This window comes from Octopus bimaculoides, chromosome 7 (genome assembly GCF_046866305.1).
Source record: "Octopus bimaculoides isolate indiv1 chromosome 7, ASM4686630v1, whole genome shotgun sequence".
NCBI lineage: Eukaryota > Metazoa > Mollusca > Cephalopoda > Octopoda > Octopodidae > Octopus > Octopus bimaculoides.
Window position 1 is genome coordinate 15709083 of NC_142934.1, and position 27752 is coordinate 15736834.

The 27752-nt window shown below is 34.5% G+C and overlaps 1 protein-coding gene across 18 annotated transcripts in view; it reads left to right on the forward strand.

Moving 5' to 3' along the window:
- The window catches only part of LOC106873376 (putative phosphorylase b kinase regulatory subunit alpha), a 103319-nt gene that overhangs the window by 39523 nt on the left and 36044 nt on the right, over positions 1-27752 (forward strand). For 7 of the 18 annotated variants that reach the window (XM_014920708.3, XM_089354861.1, XM_089354864.1 and 4 more), the window contains exons 17-22: positions 5805-5880; positions 7018-7106; positions 7547-7735; positions 14212-14265; positions 25706-25937; positions 26936-27011. In XM_014920708.3, the coding sequence (XP_014776194.2) occupies positions 5805-5880; positions 7018-7106; positions 7547-7735; positions 14212-14265; positions 25706-25937; positions 26936-27011 (716 nt within the window). The remainder of the gene's footprint in view (positions 1-5804; positions 5881-7017; positions 7107-7546; positions 7736-14211; positions 14266-25705; positions 25938-26935; positions 27012-27752) is intronic. The other 11 variants (XM_089354865.1, XM_089354869.1, XM_089354867.1 and 8 more) reach the window with 2 other exon arrangements.

A 27752-nucleotide genomic window follows, 5' to 3' on the forward strand; every position in this document is an offset into this window, starting at 1 on the left:
ACATTGGAGTCGATGTGATCACCTTAATTCCTTCTCCAAAATTGCTGGCCTTGTGCCAACATTTGAAACTATTATTATCATGAGGATATTGATAATAATGCTGAGTCAATAATGCATCATAAAATTTAGATCTATTGTCCATATTTAATAGAGAACCATAGAGATAGACTGATAGATTGATGCATATCCAAGGTGTGTTTTTGCTTTTCCCAGTGATTTTTTGTTTTGTTTGTTCTTTATTTGTATCATTATAGCAGTCTTTTGTGTTGATGTTATCGCATGTTGCTTCCCTTTGATACTGTGTATAAAGATTAGGACCTTTCGTGGCTAAAATATTGAATCAAACTTATTCAACTCTGAATGACCTGTCTGTGTTTTCTTTGTATCGTCCGTCTGGATGTTTTGTTCCTTTCTTGTATCACCTAACTGTCTGGATGTTTTGCGTCCTTGTCCCATTCTGTATTATTTATACATATATATATATATATATATATATATATATATATTTATGTGTATATATGATTAGCTTCTTTCAGTTTCCATCTTCCAAATCACTCACAAAGTTTTGGTCAACCTGGAGCTGAAGTAGAAGACAGTTGTCCAAGGTGGCTCACAATGTGAGTTGAACCCCAAATCACATGATTGGAAAGAAATCTTCTTAACCACACAGCCATACCTGTACCTACAACACCTACACCCACACAACATTTTACCAAAATTCCATCTATTAGAAATACCAACGAAATTTCTTTCAAATCACTCTCTACCATCTTACAAAAAAGAGAAGGACACATTAAATAATATTGTTCTTGATAGATTTGTGGAGACCTCTCACATTCTTGGGCCCTGCTATAGGAGCAGAGATGACTATCCTCAAGCGTGAACCGTATGAGGCAGAGTGGTTGTTCTAGCATGCCTCTCTCACCATCCTCTGGGGCAATATCTTTTCCATTTTGTCTGCCAGAATCATAATGCAGACTGACAAGTCTTTTTAGTTATAGTTGTTGCAAATCATTTCTATTTACAATATGTGAAAGACAGATAAAATGTCATAGTGGAGTTTAGGATGAATCCTGGTTATTTCAGGGAAATTTATTTAATTTTATGGGTTGACATGGGGACTAAACAACAACAGAAATTCTGTGGGCATATGGTGTAGTGGTTAAGAGCGCGGGCTACTAACCCCAAGGTTCCGAGTTCGATTCACGGCAGCGACCTGATTAATAATAGTAATAATAATAATAATATAATAATAGTAACATCATTAGGAATGAGAACCCAGGTTCGAAATTTCCCCAAGACACCTGACGAAGGCTGGAGGGTATATCAGCCGAAACGTTGTGTTGACAACAAACAAGATGAGGACAAATATCCGTCAAATGTAAATAATGTAAACAGAAATTCTGTAATAAAAAAACTTCATCAATAATAAGGCGTTGCTTACAGAAATGAACTGTTGAAAAACAATTTAACAGGTGTCAGTATAAGATTTTGGACTGTTACACCAGAACTATGATATTGCAATTACAGACTAACATTTCTTGACTGTTTACTTCTGATGTTGGGACTTTGTGCCTGAATATCATACCATTATCATCATCATCATTTAACATCCGTTTTTCATGCTGGCATGGGTTGGATGATTTGACAGGAGTTGACAACCTGAAGAACTGCATTAGGCTCCTGTTTTGGGTTCTACAACTAGAGGCCTTTCCTAATGCCAATCACTTTACAAAGTGTACTGAGAGCTTTTTACTTTGCACCTGTATGGGTGCTTTTTACTTGGCACCAGCAGAAGTGCTTTTTAAGTGGCACCAACACAAGTGCTTCTTACATAGCAACCACACAGGTGCTTTTTTTATTTATAATAATTATAAAACTTTTACTCCTTTGAATGGTATGAAGATCTCTGCTTTCATTGCTTTGTTATTTTATCTCTTTATCACAATACTTTGAGCAAGCTATAATGCTCCTTGGGTATCACATTGTTTTATAAAGAAAGATATCATGTCATTGTTGTATCTAATAAAAGACCAAATATAGGATTTTCAGTGTCAAAAATTAATCTGAAATGAGGGAGCAAATTGGAGCAAATTGGAGCAAACTGGCACTTTGTCACCACAGTATTTATCAATCTTTCTGGCACCACTTTCAACCCCAACCCAGCCAATCATGTATGAGGTAGCCATGACTCTTCTCCATAACAATAAACCTGTCCTTGGCCTCTTATCAAACTTTACACTCTCAACACTTTGTATGTGGTGCTCTTTAGTTACAAGTTGACTACACTATTGCTGGTGTCATGAGAAAAAAATAACATTCAGTACATTCTGTAAAGTTGTTGTCAATAGGAAAGGCATCCAGCCAGAGGAACCATGTTAAGATTGAGACACTGGAGCAAGGCATGGTCTTCTGATCTAGTGGATGTGTGTGTACACACACACACATATATATATATTTATTTATTTTAATATTTCGCTTAAGAATAGTGAGAACTCAATCTATGTATGGTCTAAAACGCAATGTCATATGAGTATAGAGTGGTAATAGAAATCACACCAGAAAATATTAAATTTTATTCAATGAACTTCATTACCTTACATTTGTTTCTGCTATATGATGTGGTGGACTCTTAGTTGAGTACCAAGATATCATCCTCGTAGCTTCATCATAATGAACACCTATTTTTTCTGTATTCTCTGTTTTTATTAAAACCATAATCTAATGGTCATTTCCCTCATCCAGGTTAGGGGACTTAATTTAAAATATGCTTGCTTTATAGTTTAGGCAAAACAGTTTAAGCTAAGGAGTTTTTTCCCCTTTGCTTCTGCTTATTTTTATCCCATCCCTGTCACCCCTCAAAAATTGCATCAAAGTTTTCCTGCTTGCAATAACAGTTTTCATTAAACTCTTAATAATTTATGTTAATTTTCCATTATATATTAATATCTTTAACACATTTACAATTCTTGTTCCATTTTCTGTTGCTTTAGTTGTTTCACTATTTTATTTGTAATGTTTCTAAATATTTTTTAAACAATTCCCAAAACAAGAACAACAAAAAAAAGTTTGTTTAAATTTTTTTAAATCCCCTGCTGGTCATGTTAAATTTATTTGGGCTACTTCCAACCTTAAGGCTGATGTAAGCACTTGGACCCTATCTAACAACATGTAATGCAGCATTTTATACATGCCTACAAAGAATATTTACTGGTCAGCTAGCCAGTTACATATGTTCAAACAATTCTTCTCTAATTTGATGTAATGGTTTATAATTTCTGGTATCAGCTTTTTTTTATACCCAATTGTTAGTTTTGTAAACAATGTCTCTGGTCACTTTTCCATGCTCATATGTGTCAGGTGGAATTTTGCTGTGGCAGATTTTCTATGGCCACATGCCCTTCCTATTGCCAACCTGCATCTGTTTCCAAGCTAGATTATATTTCTCTATGGCCAGACGCAGAAAATTGGGAACAAAGGACATCACACCTATGTGATATCAAGGCAAATAGACAGTTTCTCTCTCTCTCTCTCTCTCTTCTCTTTCTCTTTCTCCCTCTCTCTCTCATATAACAGGCTTTCATACAGTTTCTGTCCACCAAATCCACTCGCAAGGCTTTGGCCCTCCCAGGACTGTTGTAGAACACATTTGTCCAAGGTGCCACTGGGTGGAATTGAATCCCAAACCATGTGGTTGGGCAGCAAGATTCCTATCATACAGCCATGCCTGCCCCTATACTTATGCTTGTGCCTGAAACCATAGCTGCATGTATAAATATAACCAGATTTTAAGTCAGTTATTTCTCACCTCTTTTTCATGTGCTTCACTTCTGTCCTTTCATGTTGTGAGTCTCCACACTGTGCTGCAATTTGCTAATTATCATTATGTGGAAAGGACTATTCATTTGTCAGGTTGACTAGAGCAGCACCAGCGCTTTTTAAGAACCATCACCTGTGCTTTTTACGACACCATGGCCAGTGCTTTTTACATGGTGCCAGTACTTTTTACGAGGCACCAGCACCAGCGCATTTTTTCATGGCACCAGCACCAGTTCTTTCTTCTGTGGCACCTGCACCAGTGCTTTTTCACATGGCACCTTGATTTTAAGATATACCTAAAGCTAAAAGAAAATAAAGTTGAAGTTAGAAACCTCTAGGCTAAGGAAACAGTTTCAAGAGAAACAATGCCCTTAGCTCCTGGAGGTTTTCCTGTATTATTGGGAACTGATATTTGTGAGACTAGTTTATTTCCATGTTTCTAAAAGACCACTTTTAAGAGGTAGTTCATAATTCCAGAATGAGCGAATTAATTGAATAAATTTCTTATTAGATAAAGCAGCAGTTTATTACAGACCGTTGTTCACTGATGATCTGGTATCTCTTACTGACAGTTGGCTAAAATAATTTATGCAGAGACACAATGAAATGCATGCAGTTGATTTGAACTTACAACCTATATGCTAATGTTGTAATACTTTATCCACTGGGCTATTTCACCTTTTTCATTATTTCTTCCTCCACCACCTCGTTCCTGCATACAGAGCTGTATAGTTTAGCAGAGCAATTGGGGGGAAATTCTTAGGGAGACCTGCTGCATGAAAACTTAATAGTAAAGTAGATTCTAGCATGCTTGATATAGTAAGCCAAGAGATTTTAACTAATTAAAATTCCACTCAAGTGGTGAAAGCAATCACTTTTTCCTAATAATTAATTCTGGGAGATAAAAAAAAAAAGCGAAGGAGATAAGCTTGAAATTTTAATTAAATACAATAAATTAAATTAAATTAAGTGAGGAGAAGGGAGGGATGAGTGGATGGTTTTATTTTGTTTTCCCTCCAAGCACATAGTGACCAATCCAGACTGATACTGAAACCATGGACAGTAGAATAGTTTGTATATTTAAAATGAAGTTTTGCAATAATCTATACATTTCTTATTTAATGATGGTTGGGTCTGAAATATATTTTCCAAGACCACATTATTTCCATCATTTCCAGTCGCTGTTATGTCTGGAACTCTACAGTATTCTCATCAAGTCGTTGTTGTTGTTGTTGTTGTTGTTTAGACCCAAGTCAGCTCTGGTCAAGCCCATGCAAAATGTAACTTGGGCCTAAGACTTCAGGCATATGAATTCAGAAGTAATTGGCTGCTATTTCTAGCAGGTTCAGTGACTACTGAGAAGCCCCCTCCCTTCCTCATTGGCACGTGAACATTTTAACTCTCTGCTTATAAGGTCTCTGCTACACAGATACTCAATGTTCATAATCAGTCATTTGTATGTACTGAAGAATTATACCCAGGCACTCACAAAAATTCACATACATACATGAAGATTTATTTAGCATGAAACAACAGTAATTGTATGTTTTAGTTTAATATGGGTCTCTGTTTCCTATCAGAAATATCTTATTTTGTCAGTGAAGCATTTGATTCAAGATAGATATTGAATAGAGATTCATATGATTTAGCTTATGATATATTTTACAGCATACAAGTTGACATAATATATAGTGTAAACATTCAAACATTGTCACTATCTTTCTAAAACCTAATGCATTTCACATGGAATTTTTGGTCCTCCAGAGTTGTCTTCCTATATAAGTCAACCTACCTTTGTTTTGTGTGAAAAATTCAACTTGTATGCTGGAAAATACATTGTCTTTCTTAGAAATAAATTTCAACTTCCTATAATTCTATATCAAATAATTATTTTACTCTGATATGATTCTGTGTTGTAACTTTTTATATGCTTATCTTTTTTATTAGCTTAATTCTAATCTTAATTGTTGTTTTTAATATTCTAGATCATGGAAAGATTCCATCTACTGCCCTCATAGCCAACATCAAAAAACTACAAAGTGGTTACATTAATGGTGCTCGGTAAGCAAAAGTGGTTTCATTTCAAATGATCCTTATCAGAATTGGGAATTCTTAACCCTCTAGCATTTAAACCGGCCATATCTGCCTCAACTATTCTACCTGTTTTATGTTCAAACTGTCAGGATCCAGCCTCATACACCTACCCGATAATGTCATTCTCAGAATAGACAATCATATCATTGAAATCTCAAATGTATGAGATAATGCGTGATTAATTCAAAACACTATGAAGAAATAAGCATATTTCGCAGACTAATCTGAATGCTAAAGGATTAAACTGTCACCTTTCAAGATAATATTTTAGGTGTGGTGTACGAATTAATTCATTATCATCTTCATTTGAACATCCACTTTTCCATGCTTGCATGGGTCAGACAGAGTTTGTCGAGGCAGATGTTCTGTGGCTAGATGATGCTCATCTTGTCACCAACCCTCACCTGCTTCCATGTAAGGTAAATATTTCTTCATGGTCCGACACATTTCCACAGGATATTTGAAATGAATGACACTGCTTGTTTGACAATGACACTTGTTTACAATTGTTACACGATGTCATAAAAAGGAGACACACAAGCATACACATACTTACAAATACATTGTGTGTGTGTACAATGAGCTTCTTTTAGTTCTCATCTACCAAATCCACTCACAAGTCTTTGATTGGTCCAGGACTATAGTTGAAGACATTTGCCAAAGTTGCCATGCAGTGAGCTTGAACCCAAAACCATGTGGTTGGGAAACAAACTTCTTAACCACACGGCCATGCCTGTGTCTATACTTCTATAGACAGGAAGGGCATGCAGCTGTAGAAACCATGCCAAATCAGACAGAAACTTGGTACAGCTCTCAAACTGTCTAACCCATGCTAGTATGGAAAGCATACACTAAATGATGATGATGATGATAATACATATATCATTATTATCATCATTTAACGTCCATTTTCCATGCTGGCATTAGTCGGACGGTTTCACAAGAGCCGACATACCAGAGGGCTGTGCCAAACTCTATTGTCTGTTTTGGCAGATTTCTACAGCTGGGACTGAACACGGAACCATGTGGTTGAGAAGTAAGCTTCTTACCACATATACACTTGTTATATATTTCACCCAAAATTTGTTCTCTGTTCTGTTTCAGCGTTCAGGTTGGAAACTTGAAAGACTTCTTGAGTACCAGTTGTGTGACTAGTTTAAGTTTTATCTTTAACACTGAAGACGTCGATCAAGGTAAGCTATTTCTTCACCCCACAAGCAAATAATAGAAAACTATAAGAATTCAAACAAGGTTCTACTTCATCTCCATTCTTTTCTCATATTAGTCAAATTAAGGAAACAAATATATTTACTTTTATTCAGATAACATTGTTGAAATATCTGTAAACTGTGGAGTAAATGCAATATCAACAACTCCATCCCTTCAGTTGTTATATGTGTATATATATATATATATATATATATATATTAGAAGATTAGGAGGTGATGTACAGGTATAATATATTAGAAAAAATAAGGTACTCAGAGATCTGGATGGTTGTACATTTACAGATTTTTATTAATATATCACATGTTTTTATAAATAATAAATTAGCGCTTGCATCTATTCTAGTAGAATCTCCAGATATATATATATATATATATATATATATATATAATTTATCTAATTTCAGAAAGTAAACTGTTACGCAGTATCAAGAGCAAGCTGGATGCTGTCTCTGCTCATGGCCACATTTTACGAAGTTCTGATATGTCGGATCGTAAGAGAAGTGCAGATGCTCGGAAGATTCGCAGGCGCTCATCTGTCCATGGAATTGTCCGGAGATCTCGGAGTATACAAATTGATTCTGATAGTCCAACTGGTAAGAGAAATACCAAAGAGGTTTTTGCTTGCATGTATATCTCAGTAACTATCCTTGAAGCAATATGTGTGTTTGGGTGTGTGTGTCTGTATGTGTGTGAGTATAAAGGAAAATATATTTGAAATAATCAATGAGAATCGAAGGAGTTTGTGTTTTGTGTTTATTTACATGCACTCACACATATACACTCAAACACACAACACCTGCATACATATATACATTAGAGGCAGAGATTTTAAATATATCTGTTGTAGATATACACATGGTACTTCTGTAATACAGATACAATAGATATGTAATATAATTTATGCTTTAGCTGCGTATAACATATAAACTATTACAAGTATGTATGTATCAATGAATGTATATACATATGCATGAATGTGTGTGTGTGTGTGTATGTATAGAACCAAAATCTCAATGATCTCTATGGTAAGTACCACTACCACATAACTGCATATTAATAATATTGAGTAATGAACATAATTATTAAATAATTAACATGTTTATATATGAATCAGACTGTTTTGATCCTTACATGTAACTCCCAATAAATTTGTTGAATGCCCTTCTTTTGTTTGTCCATTCACTCGTATATATGTGTGTGTGTGTATACATGAGTGGACAAACAAAAGAAGGGCACTCAACGCATTTATTGAGAGTTACTTGTATGGATCAAAACGGTTTGATTCAAATTCATTGGTACTCTTGAGTTTCAAGCATGATGCTAGTCATCAGCCATTTTCAAATTCAAAATGGTTGATGAGTAGTATCATGCTTGAAACTCAAGAGTACTAGCGAATTTGAATCAAACTGTTTTGATCCATATATATATATATATATATATATATATATATATATATATATACACACACCGTATATATATATATGTGTGTGTGTGTGTATGTATGTATCTATACATATGCATTCGGTTGATATTACAGGATGTATAATAGGGTGGAGTGAAAATAAAACATTGTGGAAATTGAAAATGCCTGAGGGCTAAAATGTTGCTGTATTTGATTACTAGAAAAATGCTAAATTTTCACTGAGATCAGTCAAGGGCATTTACTCTCTCAAGCCCCCTAAACTCCGAAAATGGGGGATTTTTGTAAAATTTTTACAATAGTGGGGTTTTGAGGGAATAAATGCCATTGACTGATCTAAGCAAAAATTTAGCATTTTTCTAGTAATATTATATAGCAAGATTTTAGGCCTCAGACATTTTTAGATTCCACAATTTTAAATTTTCACTCAACCTTATTACACAATCTGCATACTCACATACGCATACATGTGTGTTAGGATGGAGTGAAAATAAAAAAATTGAAAATGCCTGAGGCCTAAAAGCTTGCTATATATCATTACTAGAAAAATGCTAAATTTTTGCTTAGATCAGTCGACGGCATTTACTCCCTCAGACCCCACAAACTCTGCTTTGTAAATATTTACAAAAACTCCCATTTTTGGAGTTTAGGGGGCTTGAGGGAGTAAATGCCCTTGATTGATCTCAGCAAGAATTTAGCATTTTTCTAGTAATCAAATATAGCAACATTTAGCCCACAGGCATTTTCAATTTCCACATTTTTTTTATTTTCACTCCGCCCTAATGTATAACACTAAATATATTTATTTTATGGTTTAATATTCTGTTTTATTTCATTTTTATTTCAATTTTTTTTTGCGCAATATATATATCTTATTTTTCATGCCTTATTTTTATATCTTTCTTGCTTCCCATCAAACAATTCTTATTTAATTTATTTTTTAGCTTATATTGAAGGCTTATGCTCATTTTCAGCCATATTCAATGCATCATGTTAAGCGCGGCTAAAATATTTTGAATTTAAATATTGTCTTTTTCAATGCATTGAATTTGGAGAGGCAAACATCAGAATTATCAAATGAAAGAAGGAAACTTGATCTGCTCTGACTGAGGAATACAGTATTTGAAATTATTTGAGAAATGGTACATTTAATCTATAAACCAGTTGAGTTTTGCAGTTGAGAGTATTGAGTATTCACTTACATTGTTTGATATTGTTGTTGTTTAACATCAAGTCAGTCCCAATCAGGCAGATCTTATGATCAAAGGTATTTTAGTTATGGATATCAATCATGTCTTTTGCTTACAGTCATAGTTTTGAATATATTCTTCCTTTTTTAAGACAGCACTGTGTGATTTCAGCAAGAATTGGCTGCTGTGTACGGTCACTTTTGTTGACTCAGTATCATTCATGTCTGAAAAGAGCATACATACCATAACATCTCGCTTTTTACTTCTCTTGTAATTCTTAAGTATTACACCTAAGAAATAAGTGATATACTAAAGTGATATTATGTTAAATTCTTCCTGTCTTAATTCTTATATATTCATATTCAGTATGATAACTATATTCCTTCTAAGCTGTGCATTTGTGGATATACATACGTGTTTTACCACTGGAACACAAAGAATATATTTGCACCAAAGTTTTCAAAACAAAATCAAAGATTTTTAATTGAAGAAATGAATCATAAAATTTCATAATAAAAGACTTAAATAATACACACATAAAAATGGTGTGCACTTGTTTAGGTAGTCAGTATTGCATTTGAGCAATGGTTACTTGGCATAGGTATGCACAGACTTTGCAAAGAAAGACAAAATCTGCATACGTGCAAATTTCTGTGTACACCTACAACAACAACAAAAAAATGAGAAGAACATTAATTGTAACTACTAAATTCTTAATTTACTGTTATTCAACCAGTTCTGTGACAATTTGAAAAATTATAATGATAATGGTTAAATAGAATTTCTTATTCATACTCATTATTAAGACCCTGCAATTCTGGTCAATTCTTTAAAGTATGTGTTTTAAATGGTATCTGAAACTAATGAGTCGATTACCTACATGTTATCAACATGATGTTGCTTTTCACTCTTAAGTGAGAAACAAGTTTTCTCTTTGTTATCTATAATTACTTTTCATTATATCTGCTGTGACTGATATCAGATCATTAAGAATAGTTTAGTGCAGCTAGAAAAAAGTTAACAAAATGGCAAGAAAATATTATTATTGTTATTATTATTATTGAGTGAGAGAGCAGCATACACCATCAAAGTGATGCTGACATACAAATATATGAAGCCTAATATACCCATCATGACTACCTGTCCAATAAAGGTACATCAGGCACATGCATCACAATCATATGTGCATCACATAGTGACCTGGTATCAATATAAGCAGTACAGGACCTTGCAGGTGGAGCCCAGTTATAATCTTCTCTAGTTTGAGTAGCCCATCATGCTCAAAAGGTCCCTGAATAAGAGTTGTTTAAAGATGATGAATGAAACACCCCCAAAGAATCCCTCTCAACACATGGCTATGATGCTCTCCCACTGCTCCAGCTTGTGATTACAGATGCACATATCATCAGCCACCAAGGGATGTACTCAACTGGTTATGGTCAAGCAACTGACAAGCAAATCTGTGGTAACGAGCAGAATATTTGTTGTAGTCCATGTTTTGCACCAAGGCAAAATGTACATATTAACACTTCCAATCATTTCAGATAACAAAGAGAAAAATGATAATTTTATTCCACACTTTTCTTTAATCTCTGAAGTCAAGGCTATCCTCAAAAGTATCCAGATTAATATGATTTACAATATAGTATTTGGCTAAGTATCAAAGACATGTTCCCTTTGTAGATTTTCTTGTTATTGTTCTTTGAACCCAGATCAACTCTAACTGACCAAATTTGTGATTGTTGATATTCCAGTTATGACCATTTCATTCTTCTCTCAAACATTGCATATCTATGAATATTTTTCCAATGTGTCCCTCAAGAGGGCAGGGGGAATTTGAAGATTTGCATACTATTTCTAGTTGGTTGAGAGACCACACAGACATCTTATTTTCTATTACAGATTTTGTTTTATATTTTTTTATACATTTTTTTGTTCTGCAGTAGTATTTTGTACTCAAAAATGTATTGTAATTCACCCTTTCTGTTTTGATACAAAACTTTATCAACTTCAGTTGACAGCAATTATCTTTTGTTTTCCTTCATTTGGCGATTGTCATCTCTGAAATAACTTGTAGATATTTTCTGTTCCATTGCATTTTTGCATTCTTTGGTTTCAAGTTTTCTTGCAAGTTAACAATTTACTTACATAAGTCTAGTTTTCTCAAATTGTCACTCATCTAGATTATGGTTTAGATGTGTGGCTGTTTGGAGAAGCCTAACTAATGTGAGTCAACCACGTTCTTTTGTTTTAACCTGTATCAGCATGGATCAAAAACTTTTTGACTGTAGTAATGTAGTGCCTTCTAATGTACAGTCAGTATAGGAACACCATTTACTATAACTCCTCAGTCATTAATATACATAAACAGAAATGTCTTATTTATTTAATCTTTTTTTTCTCTAGCTTATACAAGAGTGAAGAATATGTTTATAAAAATTTTAATATTCTTATATAAAGAAGTTAAGGAAATATACAGCTTACACGTGTTCTAAAGAAATTTGGCTTTCTTTAGAGCATGTGTAGAAAGCAGTCTTCTCTACGAAGCCAAAATCTGGATTACAAAGGAGCTTCAAGATTTCCTTGGTGCTACATGCACTAGCTTCTCATAAAGCCTCAAAAAATCCCAGAGCATGTTATATTCTTTAAGATATTGATATATCAAATAACAAAACAAATATTTTCACATTTAGCTCAAATATTTTTCACATTTGAAATAAATGTGAAAATATTTGTCTTGTTATTTAATAAATCTAAATATATTTCAACTGAGCTGTGCATTTTCATCTTTATTTTCTTGACATAACATAGCTTGTATGGAATATTTCAAACTGTTTTTAACTATCATCTTTAAATCATCACAACCAAGATGCATTTCATCATGTTGTGTCAGGAATTACTCTCCCCCATTAGCTTTAGTGGGTTCGCAATTTCATGTTGTGTATCTCAGCCTATAGCAGAAATGTCCTTGAATGGTCTTCTTCCTATATCAAAGTGCACAAGTGTCCAAAATATAACATCTGATTTGGCTTGTTGTTCATCTTGATAGCAGTATCCTGCAAAGCCTATCCTGTATTGAGCAACAATAGTAGAGAATGGTGGAATGTGTCCATAAGTCTCCTCTCTGGTCTTGTACTCATACCATGAGATGTTCTGAGCCCTCTTCAGAATGCTTATGTACATATCACCAAGAAAATGATGCCCCTTCTTCATAGTCCATATTCCAGCCTCATAAAGAAAATGCTTCCTACATAAGCTCGAAAGAAGACCAGTCTTCTTTACTTCAAAATACTTGATTGCTAGATGTTTACAGTAGCTGGAACAAGCTTCAAAACATCTGGCAATCAAGTTGTAAATAAATACATACATATGACTACATATAAATAAATAAAATTTATTTGGTATAAAAGTTACTGTTGTTATCTGGATTTCCATTGGTGATTCTGTACTTATAGAATGTCTCAGTTTAATTCTTATAACTGAAAAATTTTAACCATTTGTTTCATCATGTACTATTGATGCTAGTCTGCTGTCAGTCTTTTCAAAATTATAATAGCATTGAGAATGATAATTATGTCACATGATAGATAAAAAGAAAAAAGCATGAAATGACCTTTATACAAGATATTGAAGATTTTTGTATGGCAGGTGTGACAGATATAAACAAGGTATCTGGCATACTGACACTTTAGTTGCTCTGGTGTGTAGAGGTTAGCACAGTCATCTGGATTACAACTGTTGTGCGGTTTGTTTCCCAGAGGAACTTCTATAAACATTTTTTTTCTCTATTTTGGATTTGTGGTTATAGAGTGTCAAATTTAATTTAATTTGATTTAATGATTATAATAAAAAATTATAAACAGTTTATTTTTAATAAATAAATAGATTTATAAATAAATAATATAAAATTAAGCTTGTGTGGCTGTACATTTTGGAGGCACTACTATAGAAATGTTTTCTGGTTTTGTAGTATAGAACAGAATTGTGATTGAATAACTAACAAATCATGGTGAAGTCTCTATTTCATGGTTGTTTTAATTAAATCTGAAAGGGGGGAAAAATAGCTAAATTTTAAAATTTGCAAAAAAAAAAAGAAATTCTTCTTGTTTTGTTTTATATCTGATGTCATTTCACAATTCTATCTTTGTTTCAATCACAAGGAAAAATGAAATATACAATGCACTGATTCTATCTTGCATGTGTATGCAGTTTGAGACAATTTGTAGATCTACTTCATAGTGTCTCAATGACTGGAATTGTTCTGGAGAAAATAAACTGTTAGAGAGAATTTCTTTTAGTGATTTCTTTTTTGCATTTTTTTTTTCTTCTAATATTTTAATATATTCTCGGAGCTGTTCTCTCTCACCTGTTTCTTTTCTCTCTCTCTCGTTTTTTTTTTATGCGTGTGTGTGCTTGTGTGTGTGCATCTATTCTCCTTCTGTTTGTTTCAACATTTAAGCAGATGGGAGCAGTAGCAAATCTAGCAGTCCTGGATCTCCTAAAACCCCAAAGGGTGAGTATTGTGGACGAGTATCCTATGTATACACTATAACAGTCTCTTTTATAACAAACTACATATTGCACTAGATTAATATGCTTCTGCACTTTGGTAACAATTGTCTATGGTATCTCTCTCTATCTCTCTCTCTCTCTCTCTTTCAATATTCTTGGCATCTTGGTGTCTAATAAGAACATGAGTTGTGTTTAGAGCTTTTTACTGCTTTTGTGAATTATGATTGTCTTGCAACAGGATGGTTTTGCAGCTAATTTCTATGTACTTTTTTCTCCTTGTTATTAAACATTTATTTTTTTTTCTTTATGAAAGTCTATGTGGGATGGCTTCTCTTGTCTTTGAGCAATAACTGTTATAGTAATTAGATGTTTTAGGGCTTTTTTTTCTTATCAATAACCATTCAACTATAAAGCAGGATTTGAATTTGTTTGTCAGCCTGACAGACTGAGATAAGAAGAGTTATTTATCTTGCTCAGAAGCACAACATATTGTCTTTAGTAATATTTGAATGTTTGACTCCATGATTTAGTAAATCCAGTACCCTAACACCACAGACATAAATTTACAACATGACTGTCCATATTGAAATCTATTTTTATTTTTTATGGTTTAGCCAGAGGAATAAGAGTTGTATCTATGATTTTGCATGGCCTCTGGGTGTGGTGAGTTTGGGAAAGGGAGGAAGAAACTGTGAATTATCGATTACTATAATAGGAAGCCACTTGCAACAGTGGACTTCACTAAAAGCATCTCTGAACCAGGTGATAGCGTTAAACTGGGTGATGGATTAGATCTGCTATCTAAGAATTTGTAGTCAATTTTATAGGTTTATATACAGTTCCCAACTTCCAAAAGATTTGTCTTTAGTATCATATATAATTTTAACTTCTTCACAGATTGAGGCATAAAATACAATTAATTTCTGACTGTATTTTTAGTATTTTCTATCCCTACAATTTGTAAGAGTGAGGTGATTAGATACATACAATAAATTTTATATTGTACTAGTGATAAACCTGTAATAAAGAAGCGATCTATTCAGGTCCACTCTGGTAATTCATATTGTAATTTTTATCTTTTCAAAATTCATTGAAAACTTTTGTTACTGTATTTCTATTGAAATACACTGCTTGTATTTCAATTAGGTTTGAAAATAATGAGAAACTTATTAAAAGAACTTTGCCATTAAGCTGGTGTTTGGAATATTTATTATAATGAGATTGTAATGCAAGATTTTAATTTAGGTTACAATAAAAAACAAAATTGTATAATAGAACGAAGGGCAGTCTTGGGTGGGTTAGTATCAAAATAGTTAAAACAAATTTATTGGATAAAAAGATTTTTCTGTTTTTTCTTAATGTAACCAATTTAAACAGAATATTTCAGGAAACTGCATATTACATGTGATTGAACTGCATGATGTCTTCATGTCATAATTGCTTCATGTTCTGATAATATATGCAGGAACTGTAAGTTGCATGGAATTGCATCCACTAACTATGAATTTGCATGTGATTGTTGTAGTTTAGTCCAAGATTTATTTTAACAGAGCTGGTCTATGCTTGAAACATTCCAGTGATACCCTTCCTGTCTATTTTCTTTTTCCAGATATACTGTACCTAGGACTAAATTATTCACTGTGTCTTTAACTCTTTTGTTACCATATTTCTGTTGAAATATACTGCCTTTGTTTCAGTTAATTTCAAAAATAATGAAGAATTTTGTAGAATAACTTTGTTATTATTAAGGTAGTGTTTGGAACTTAAAATAGCATTTTGATGGAAGATTTTAAATTTAGATTATTTTTAAACAGGTAATTTGTATCATTGATCCAGAGGCAGTCTCAGGCTCAGAGTTGGTATCAAAAGGGTTTAAATATGTTGCAACCATGTAGAGTATTTCACTGACTTCATATGGTTGCCAACAAGAATGTCACATTTGCACGAAATAAATAAACTGGCTGCATATTTGCATCAGAAGATACACTTTTTATCATCATGCAAATTGCACCTTGCTCAAAACTAATTATTTTGTCTTTTTCTTAGGAGTTTAAAACCTTTTTATTATGCTAAAATATATTATTGATCTTAAAGACCACCTGAGAATTTGTTTACTGTTCTAAATTGGAGCTAAGGTCCTATTCCTTATTAGAAATCAAACATTTGTTTCATACTTTTTACTGACTTTCAGTTGTACTTCAAGAAACAAATCTTTTCATTAGATTTTAATATAAAAACTGTAACTGTAATTAACATTGACATTTTTGTTGTAGAATGGAGGGAATTCCAGTAAACCTGGACTGGATCTTAGGTTATTACTTAAATGGTTGAAAGTATTTCTGAAACTGGGAACATTTAAAAAGAAAAAAAGCCAAGAAAAGATCAAACATGCAGTGAACAAAATAAAAATATTAATAATATCATTTGGGGATTATTGGGGGGGGGGGGCGTGTGTGTGTGCGTGTGTTTCATTGGCAAATATGAGCAACAACTCCAAATGGTTCACACTTATATGGAATTATTGATGAAAACATAAACTATAAAATCTTGCCACATCTACTGAAGTGTTACTAATTGAACCATTAGGTGAGATATAGACGTGTTAATTACAATATTGATTTTTATAATGCACCACTCTTCCTTATTATTATGTAATAAATACTCCCTTGAAATAGTGGTGTGATAATAATAGCTGACAACATGCTGTAGTTAAAACTTACCTAATCTGACTATAAATATGCAATAAAAGATAAAAACCCATTCTTAATAAGATATGAATGAAACTCATTGTTGAAATTTACTTCACTTATGTAATTGTAGCTTGAGTTTCTATTTCATCATTGGCGCTCTGACATATCCTGTGATGTACCCTGTGCAAGGATGCATCACAAACTGCTGTTCTGTTTTCATACCAGCAGAACCAATAGAAAAATATGTTATAGTTAATTATAACTATATCTTTATCATAAATATATTTTCTGCCTACACATAATTATAAGATCAATATATTACTATCAGTGAATAACTTAAAATGCTGCTACTAACATTGCTATTTATTTAACATACGTTTTCTTCCATCTCATGAACATTGCACTGTCTTATTACTCACCTTGTTTTGTTGTATTCTATTCATTTGTTTATATGCCATCACCATTATTGCTCTCTCTCTCTCACACGCACACATGTTTTGTGTAATTCTTGATAAAAAAATATTCAGCCTCACAGCATACTAAATCTGGCTTCATATGAAATGTGATGAGAACACTGAAACAGTTTACATATGCTATGAGATCATACATTTTGAATAGAAGTGTGTGTGTTTGTAAAGATATATATATATATATAATCATTATTTAATGTACATGTTTCATGCTGGCATTGATTAGATGGTTTGACAAGATATGATGGGCCCAAGGTCTGCATCATGCTCTAGTGTCTGATTTGGCATGGTTTTTATGGCTGGATGACCTTCCTAATGCCAGCCACATTACACTGTGTACTGGCTGCGTTTCTCATTCCACCATCACTAGTAACACCATTGTACTGTTTGTAAAACTATAAACTCTGAGAGAGCAGCTTTATGCTAAGATATGAGAGCCAAAAGATGGGCAAAAATAAGAGCAAAGGGGCCAGAGCAGAAAAGGTTTCTTTCTGTAAAAGAACTACAGAGCTACTCGCATTTTAGAAGAGAGGACAGGTGTGATATGGAGGAGGTGACTGACAGTACTCAACAGCAGAATAATAATGATGAGACAGGAGAAGGATGAGAAGAATATTGCTGGCCAGATTGTAGAATTGAGCAGGAAAGAGTGAGTCAGGTGTAGTGCATGAGGATGGGAAAGCTATATGATAGTGGTGGTGGTGGTGGTGGTGGAAGAAGAGAGAGTTGTTGATTCATTAGGATTCATTAGGGGAGGTGGTGATCAATGAAAGTGTTGGTAGAGAGAACAGTATTAATGGTTGAAGTGTGTATGTGTGTATCAATAATAGCTGCATTATTATTTGCATCGGTTTTTCATTCTGGCATAAATTGGATGAGTGCCGAAGATGGCCAGTTCCAGTGTCATTCTTTGATGCATGGGTGTCATAATGAAAGTGAGAATTAGAACAAGAAGCAAGATGGAGGGAGAGAAGGGAAATGATGCAGGTGATAATGATAATGGATGGTGGTGATGGGATTGGGTACAGTGAAGAAAATGGAGGATGAGAGGGTAATGAATAACAGGTGGAGACTTAATGAATAATAAATGGAAACTTATTCAGAATATACTGGACAAGAAACCTAGAGATAATATGTATTCCAAGCTCTGTTATCAGTGTAGTAACAACCATTTTGCTATGATCGCACCAGTGATCATGTCCACTCTACCACCAGCATTGCAGTTCTTTGCCATCTATTTTATGAGGTTCAGCTTCTTGGTGTCTGTCTTCACTACTTCATCTCTCTTCTTCCTAAAACACTCTTTTATACAACTGACATCCTCTTTACACACACTACTTGCCAGTTCTAAAGCAATCTTCTCTCTGGTACATGGGGTCCTTCCTTTTACACCTAACTTTTCCCTCATCTCCTTTGTACTTTCTCATTCATGTACCCTAACTTTGCACATTCGGTGGAGCAGTCTCACTTCATTTCTTCCCAGCTGTTACAAATCTTTCACATTCAAGGCCTACAATACATGCACCATTGCACTTTGTACACAAGCATCACACAATTTGCACCTTATTCTGAGAAACCCTTTGAGTTAATAACTTTTTGCATCCTGTTCTTTCTCTAGCATCTGCGTTTTTGGTATGTCCACCCTCAATCCTACATAGCAAAAGAATTAACTTCCAGTTAATTCCCTAGTTTCCTCATTAGAGAGAGAGTATCAGTAGCACCGTGTCTTGGTACAAATCCAAATTGCTAAACTAATTTTCTTCTTAGTTGTGCTGTAACTCATTCTGTGATGTTGATAACTTGGTTGAATAATTTTATGCTTCTTTAGTTGTCTCTTTCCAGAACATCTCTTTTACCATTACATCAATTTTAACGATGATATTACTATTCCAATCATTAGGTATAATACCTTCCTATATTACCTGATTTATTTGATTGAATAGTATGGGGTTCTACTTCAGATATTTTAAGTATCTCAGTGACTGTTCCTGATGGACCAGCTACTTTCTCTGCCTTCATATCCTTAATTGCGCTTTCACTTATACTGCTGTTAAGTTTAATGGCTGGTCTACTTGGCCCTATTTGGAGTAGGCTCCCTCTAGTGATGCTCTACACTCAACAGTGCTTCATAAGAGCACTTTCATAATCCTTTTTGGTATTTGTAAGAGTAAGTGTGCCATTACTTGCTCTACTGTACATTTCCTCTCTATTATATCTAGATGATCTCATTAGTACACTGTTTTGCAATCTTCATGTCGTTATTCTCATATCACAGAAAATGTGCAAGCTTCTTTCTTTCTGTTTTTCCCCTTACAATGTATACCTGACAGCAAACTTCTCTTCTAGCTACTTAATATTGATCCCTGTAGCTGCCTTTCCTCCAGTCCTTCTAAGCCTTTTACATACTGTTTATGGCCCTGTCTGTTGTTCAAGTCCACGACCATGTTGCTTTCAGTTCAATTTATGGCTTTGCACCAGCCACAAATCTGATCAATAGCCTTTAGCAGGTTGTCTCATTGAAGCTACCAGTTGTCTTCTGTGTAATCACTCTATCTTTTCCATGTCATACGTATCAAATACATCTCTGAATTTACAACAGCTCTTTCAGTTTCAATATGATTCTACTCCAGGGTGTTTCATCATGTCTCTCAGTCTGTCAAGTCCTGAAGTCACTATTTACTAGGCAATGTTGGATGGTACATTCTTTGCTAGGGAAAGAACTTTACATTTACAACCTTCTGTCTACTCCGTTTCCTGGACTTGTTTGTTTCACCAAGATTATCATATATATATGAAAATACAATATAGACAAGATTCAGTTGAACAACGTATTTAAAGTTGAGCCACCTAGTTAGGTCGGAATAAAGTGCACACACCACAATTTTTTAAGTGAATACCAACCTTGGTACAGAAGTACTGGCAGAATGATATTCAGGTAATGTATGCAGTCAATTTAACCCAACTGAGTACATAATCTTCAGACATGTACAATTTATTAAATATACAGTCCATAATATACTTCAGAACATGCAAGGGGTATGTTCTGAGATAAGTGAATAAAGAATAAATAAGTAACAATTGAAGGACAGGTGTCAATCCATCTTATCCTTCGGTTGTTACTTATATATATATATATATATATATATATAGACAATAACTCTCACTAGAAGTCGAGAGACAAGCAAAATGCAAGGTATATGTATGCATTTATTCACATATATACCATCACCATCATCTTTATCCCTCTTTCCAGCTGGAGTAGCCATGTATCTCCTCTACATCAAGACACTTGTTCCTGTTTCTCTATTATACTTTAGCCTCTCAACACTTGGCATAAAACCACTTCTCTCTCTACTAAGCCCCACTCAATCAAGGGGTTTTGTCTTATAAGTTACTTGGTGACCTCACTAGTAGTGCTGGTGCCATGAAAAAAACCACCAAGTAGATTCTGCCAACTGGTTGGCAATAGAAAGGGCATCCTGCCATAGAAACCATGCCAAAGCAAACACTGGAGCTTGATGCACGCCTCTGGTTCATCAAGCCCTGTTGAACTGTCCAACACATGCCAGCATGGAAGACGAATGTTCAATAATGATGAAGATGACAATGCCTATGTGTGTGTGTGTGTCTGTGAAGATAGATTTATATGTGTGTGTATTTATGTATATCATCATCATCATCAACTTTTAACATCCATTTTCCATATTGGCATGTCTAGCTATGAGGAAATATTACTTTACTTGAAACCAGGTGAGGATTACTGACATGAATTCCATCCAAACTATGCAAGCATGGAAAAGTGGACATTTAAACAATGATATAATCTGTATGCAGCCAATTTTGGACAAAACTTTGAAGTCACTGTCGACAATATTCTTGTTAAAGAATAATAAATTTGTACTCTACAAAAGCATAGAGAAACCCATCGGATTAATGTAAAATTATTTTTATTATGACTGAATATAGAAACAAACATTAACACACACACACTCACACACATATGTTATCATCAGTCATTGTCATCATAATTAATATCCTTTTCCTGTCCTGTGTATGTGCATGTACATATATGTGTGTGTGTGTATGCATATTTAGGGCATCCAGCTGTAGAAACTCTGCCAAATTAGATTGGAGCCTGGTGTTGCCATCCGGTTTCACCAGTCCTCAGTCAAATCGTCCAACCCATGCTGGCATGGAAAGCGGACGTTAAACGATGATGATGATGATATGCAAATGTATGTCGTTTATGAATGTGTGCGTGTATAAGTATATATGTATATGCATATATGTTTGTATGTATATGCATATATCTATATCTATATGTATATGCATATATGAGGAAAAGTGGCTGAGCTCCCTTCGATTGTTGGGTCTCACAGAGGCAATGACTAAGACCTTTGGCATTATGTCGTGCTTGAGAAGACCCACCAAGCCAAATTGCTGTTGTGGCAGATACCAGTGTCATGCAAATGGCACCCGTGCCGGTAGTACATAAAAGCACCCATTACACTCTTGGAGTGGCTGGCATTAGGAAGGGCATCCAGCCATAGAAAGCCATGCCAAATCAGAATGGATCCTGGCTCAGCCTTCCAGCATACCAGCCCAGTCAAGCCATCTAACCCATGCCAGCATGGACAACAGACGTTAAATGATGATGATTATATATGTATATGCATATACATATTTATATGTGTGTGTGAGTACATGTGTGTGTGAAATATATATTTATATATCATATATATTGGGTTGGTGCATAATTATTGCAGCTCTTTTTCAACAAATTTTATTCAACAAAAACAATAACAACATGTAACAAAAACATCTTTAAATGATTATTCTGGAGCATATTCACCATCTACTTCAATTACTGCTTTCCAATTGTTTGGCAGACGGTCAGACCTTCATTTAAAGAAGTTTTGTTAAATATTGTCATTGTTTTTGTTGAAAAAAAAAGCCACAGTAATTATGCACCAACCCAATACTTATAGATAAACATAAATAAAGCAATAACTGACTGGTTACTTATGTTTGGCTTCAATAACTTGAGTGCTAAGCAGAAACTGTATGGATTTTCTATCTACCTATATCTCTATATATATCTATCTATCCATTCATTCATCCATGCATCATGAAAGGGTTGAAGATCATTTTAATAAAGACTTTGACTCTCTGGTGTCTGTTTTACTGCCTATGTTTTACTACAGTCAAATCTGAATCAACAATTTTTTTGTTTCAACTATTGCACAAACAAGAAATTGTAGATTTATTTTCCTATCAAATTCATACATCAATGATTTTTTATCATTGATGATTATGGTGAAAAAACTTGACAGTGTTTGTTAATTTGATATTTTTTTCTACAGGATAACTAAATTATTTTTCTCCTTTCTTTCTCATTGTCTGATTTAACAAAATCTCTTTGTTGTTGAGTGATTTCAATGTTTCTTTTCTGTTTTTATTTTTTCTATATTTTTGCAAACTTAATTTATTCTAAAAGAAATGCAAATATTTGGAATTTTGTGAGTTTTAATTTTTCAATTTTTCTCTGACTTAACATTTGTTTACAGTTTTTTTCTTTATATGTATGTTTTTTACAGTTTTTTTAACCTATCTTTTTTACTTGCTCCTAAAGACAAGATAGCTTATTAAATGCCCAGCTAATTTGCATTCAGATGAATCATGTTTTTTATTTTTATTTTTTTTACAATTATATGTTATTTACACAATAACGGATTCTGTCATTTATTAAGCATGGTACCTGTAATGTAGGTAGAGGGATTTATCTACCCCAGGTGATGCTTTTATTGGGGAAACACTTTGGGGTCTACTATTTAAGCCTGTATAGGCTTGGGGGCCTGGGTGGGATGGGACAGAAAATTCAAGGTCTGTCTCCACTCTCTTGCTACACACACTGCATGTACTTACTATCATGGAGGCTAACTGAGACAAGCAGGCTTATGTATTTTGCCCAAAGGCACAGAGCTTAAACCTATGATAATGTGAACAAGACTCTACAAATAACATCTGTAGTCATTATATATGCCTTATACCAGCCAATTACTCATACTAATTATCCTTCAGCCAATGGCTCTAGGTGAAATACAATGGATTTTTCAATACTTTGACTGGTGTATTGTGGATTAACCTCAACATAGCAGATCAGCCCTGATTGAACAAACCTATGGCCAAAGACATGCCAGTTATAACCATTCCCATTTTTTTTACTCTCAGGAAAAATATACATGTAGCACCATGTTTTATTCTATAATGGTAGGGTATTACTTGAAAGAAATTTAGCTGTTATTTCTTGCAGGCTGAGCAATCTTATAGAAATACCTCCATTGGCTTGACTCCGTGATATTGGAGTAAATAGTACTATGCATAGTAGACTGCTATGCAAATACATAAACATATAGCAGCACATATATATATATATATATATATATATATATATATATATATATATATATATATGAGAGAGAGAGAGAGAGATCAACTAATTTGTCAAAAGAAAAGGAATTACATAATTATTTTCATTAGCTTACAGTTGTATATACAATAGGCAAGCATGTGCCTAGCACTGAGTGCTCATATGCAGGAAACAACTTCTATCTCATTCCAGGGAGAAAAACTAGAGGTAGTCGATAGCTTCCGCTATCTGGGTGACCAAGTTAGTAGTGGGGGTGGGTGCGCTGAAAGTGTAGCTGCTAGAATAAGAATAGCCTGGGCCAAGTTTAGAGAGCTCTTACCTCTGCTGGCGACAAAGGGACTCTCACTCAGAGTAAAAGGCAGACTGTATGACGCATGTGTACGAACAGCCATGCTACATGGCAGTGAAACATGGGCTATGACTGCTGAGGACATGCGTAAGCTCACAAGGAATGAAGCCAGTATGCTCCGCTGGATGTGTAATGTCAATGTGCATACCCGTCAGAGTGTAAGTATCTTGAGAGAAAAGCTGAACATAAGAAGCATCAGTAGTGGTGTGCAAGAGAGACGATTGCGCTGGTTTGGACATGTGGTGAGAATGAATGAGGATAGCTGCGTGAAAAAGTGCCACTCCCTAACAGTTGAGGGAACCCGTGGAAGAGGTAGGCCCAGGAAGACCTGGGCTGAGGTGGTGAGGCAAGACCTTTGAACATTGGGCCTCACCGAGGCGATGACTACTGACCGAGACCTTTGGAAATGTGCTGTGCGTGAGAAGACCCGGCAAGCTAAGTGAGATCGTTGCCAGGGCCCCTGGACTGGCTCTTGTGCGGGTGGCACATAAGATGTACCATCTTGAGCGTGACCATTGCCAGTACCGCCTGACTGGCCTTGTAGGGTTTTCGAGCGAGATCGTTGCCAGTGCCCCTGGACTGGCTCTTGTGCGGGTGGCACATAAAAGACACCATTTCGAGCGTGGCCGTTTTCATGCAGGTGACACATAAAAGCACCCACTACACTCTCTGAGTGGTTGGCGTTAGGAAGGGCATCCAGCTGTAGAAACTCTGCCAAATTAGATTGGAGCCTGGTGTTGCCATCCGGTTTCACCAGTCCTCAGTCAAATCGTCCAACCCATGCTAGCATGGAAAGCGGACGTTAAACGATGATGATGATGATGATGATATTATAGTGGGGTAGGCCAGTTTATGGGGTTACCCTGGGTTTCTTGCTCATAAGGTGCATCTTCAGACCCCAAACACTGCTGGCCTGAGACCTCTTTAAAATATGGAAGGAGAAAAAGCCCCGTTTTTAAGTGTTAAACACTAGGCGGTTGTCTCCCTTTATCATTGTCCATCGATCTTCGGCTGTGCTGCATCTTGTGGTCACCAGAGCACTTCGAAAGTAAACAATTGTCTCCCTTTAGCTTTAGCTATTGGCTTTTGGTTGTGCTGCTGCCATGCAGATTCCAAAAAGACATCAGGAATTTTCTGAAATGCAAGCATGGTCCGAAAATCTGTGTATATATATATATATATATATATAGTAGTTGCAGTTTCAGCGATGGCAATATTATCACTTAACTACAATGAATATGTCAAACTAGTACTAGGAATGAGTTTGAGAGTTACGCATTTCTGAAGAATTGAAAATGCAATTGGATTATATAATTCATATCATGTAACTAATATTCATTCCTTGTTAATGAAACGCGCGTAAGATGATGTAACTAAATAAACTCTCCTGTTTTCTTATATATATATGTATATGTGGGTGGGTGTTTATACGCACACTCACATATACACATCTACATACATACAGACTATGGTTTTAACTGTGTTTTTTCTTTATAACACAGAGTTCCAGATACCACAACATTTGAAGCTTGGATTGGATCCTTCTCTATTGAGTGATATAGAACCAATGACTTCAAAGCAACCTCATAAGATAAAGGGGACCTCTGAAGAAGCTAGCCAAGCTCTCATGGACATGTTTGGGTCTGTGGATATTCCTGAGCTTCTGGATAACTTAAAACAGTCACAGAATATGCATGAACAAGCCGATATCATTCATTACATGTATCTGGCAAAGTAAGTATGTTTCATCTTTTATTTTTTTTTCTTACTTTTTTCAGTTACTGGACTGTGGCCATGCTGGGGTACATTCTTGGATTTCAAAATACATTAGTACATATTCTGAAATATCATATCAAAAATACATTACTACAATCAAATAATTTCAAGAATATGGAATCCAAAATACATTTTTATGTTCAGAATACATTGTTAAACATTCCAAAATCCATAATTACAAAATTACATAAATATTTCAAAGTACATAATTACAAACCGGTTTCATTTCTTACATAAGATACTCATTGCAATGTATACATGTAAAGGTTTGCTGCTGGCCTTCATTTAATATACAGCATGCTAGCTTGAAAGAGCCCCATTATAAACCGACTAGGTGACAAGGAGGTTATACTGAATACTTATACTTTAGTTGACCCAGATTAAGTAGTGATGTAAACTTCTGTACTTCTTTTTGAAATGTAAGGCAAGATATATCTCATAAATATTACAAAATGAATTGGAAAAAGGAATCAGTATTTGGTTAATGATTTAAACTCGCTTTATATTTTATAATAAGAAAAGTGATTTTATCAATTCTGTGTTGTTCAGTTACATTTTCTGCATGTTGACATAGGAAAAGTTAAGTTCTTGTGCAACTATCTAAATGCTCATTTGTTACTTGTGGATTGTTCTTCATATTTTCATGGGTTCAAACTCTGCTGCTTCATTGTTTGGATCACAGCTATGTTTTACTTTTAGAATTTTGCCCATTCTTGAAGTGGAATTCGGAGCCTTTGGATACATTGATACAAATTTCACAATTTGGTCTCAACATTTTTTTAGGTTTTGAACAATGTTGGTAGGTAATTGGGCAGTTGTTAGCATCCATAGGAGATGTTGTATCAGACAAATACCACAGTAACTTGCCTTTCAACGATGTATATACTTTATGATACAAAAGAGGGCCTTTCTGTTTTACATTCTAAGATCATTCATTGCATTGTTTTTTTTTTCAGAGGAATTAACTTTAAGGTAACCATTGGAGAGAGTCAGTGTTCAGTGAAGGATCTACTACGTGAACTATATGAAAAAGTAAGAAATATTTGTTTCTTTTTGATTTCAAATAATAATAACCCCCTGCAAAATTGTAATTCAGTGTGTGATTATAATACCCCCAAATAGTCTCAGGTTGACCAGTACCTTGTGAGCAGAAACTATGTAATAGTCTGTTGTATGTGTGTATATGGATAGATATCATTCAATAATGAATATGAACATTGCTTGTTAAGGAGCTGCAAAATGAAGATAACATTTTTTAACTCAGCTGATGATCTGCAGCTTTTACCATAAACATTGCATCAATGTCTCTTCTCAGTTAAATGCAATGCAGAATCATGATATTAGACATTGTGAACAAGCATGTGTCTTCTCAGACAGCTTATATCAATAAATGTTCTGCCAGAGTTGCACATACAATCCCTTGTCATTCTTGCTTTCAGAAATGCAGTGGACCAGTGATTGACCCATTAGAAACTCGTAACTAGCAATAGTATTGTTTACCAAATGTGATACAAAATAAACACATATTCCCGAATTCCAAAAGACATTCCATATACCAGACTTGGTAAAATTGATATCAGTAAAATCCTGAAAGTGATGGTAAACAAGTCATTCATATTTTCTTTAAAAGATGATAGTAACAAACATTGTATCTATGCCAATTATTTATACATAGCATACCAAAGGAGACACTTCATTGGCATTGAAACAGTTTTGAATGCCACGTTAAAAACAATCTAAGATTTTATTATAAAGGCATTCTTTAAATGCTAA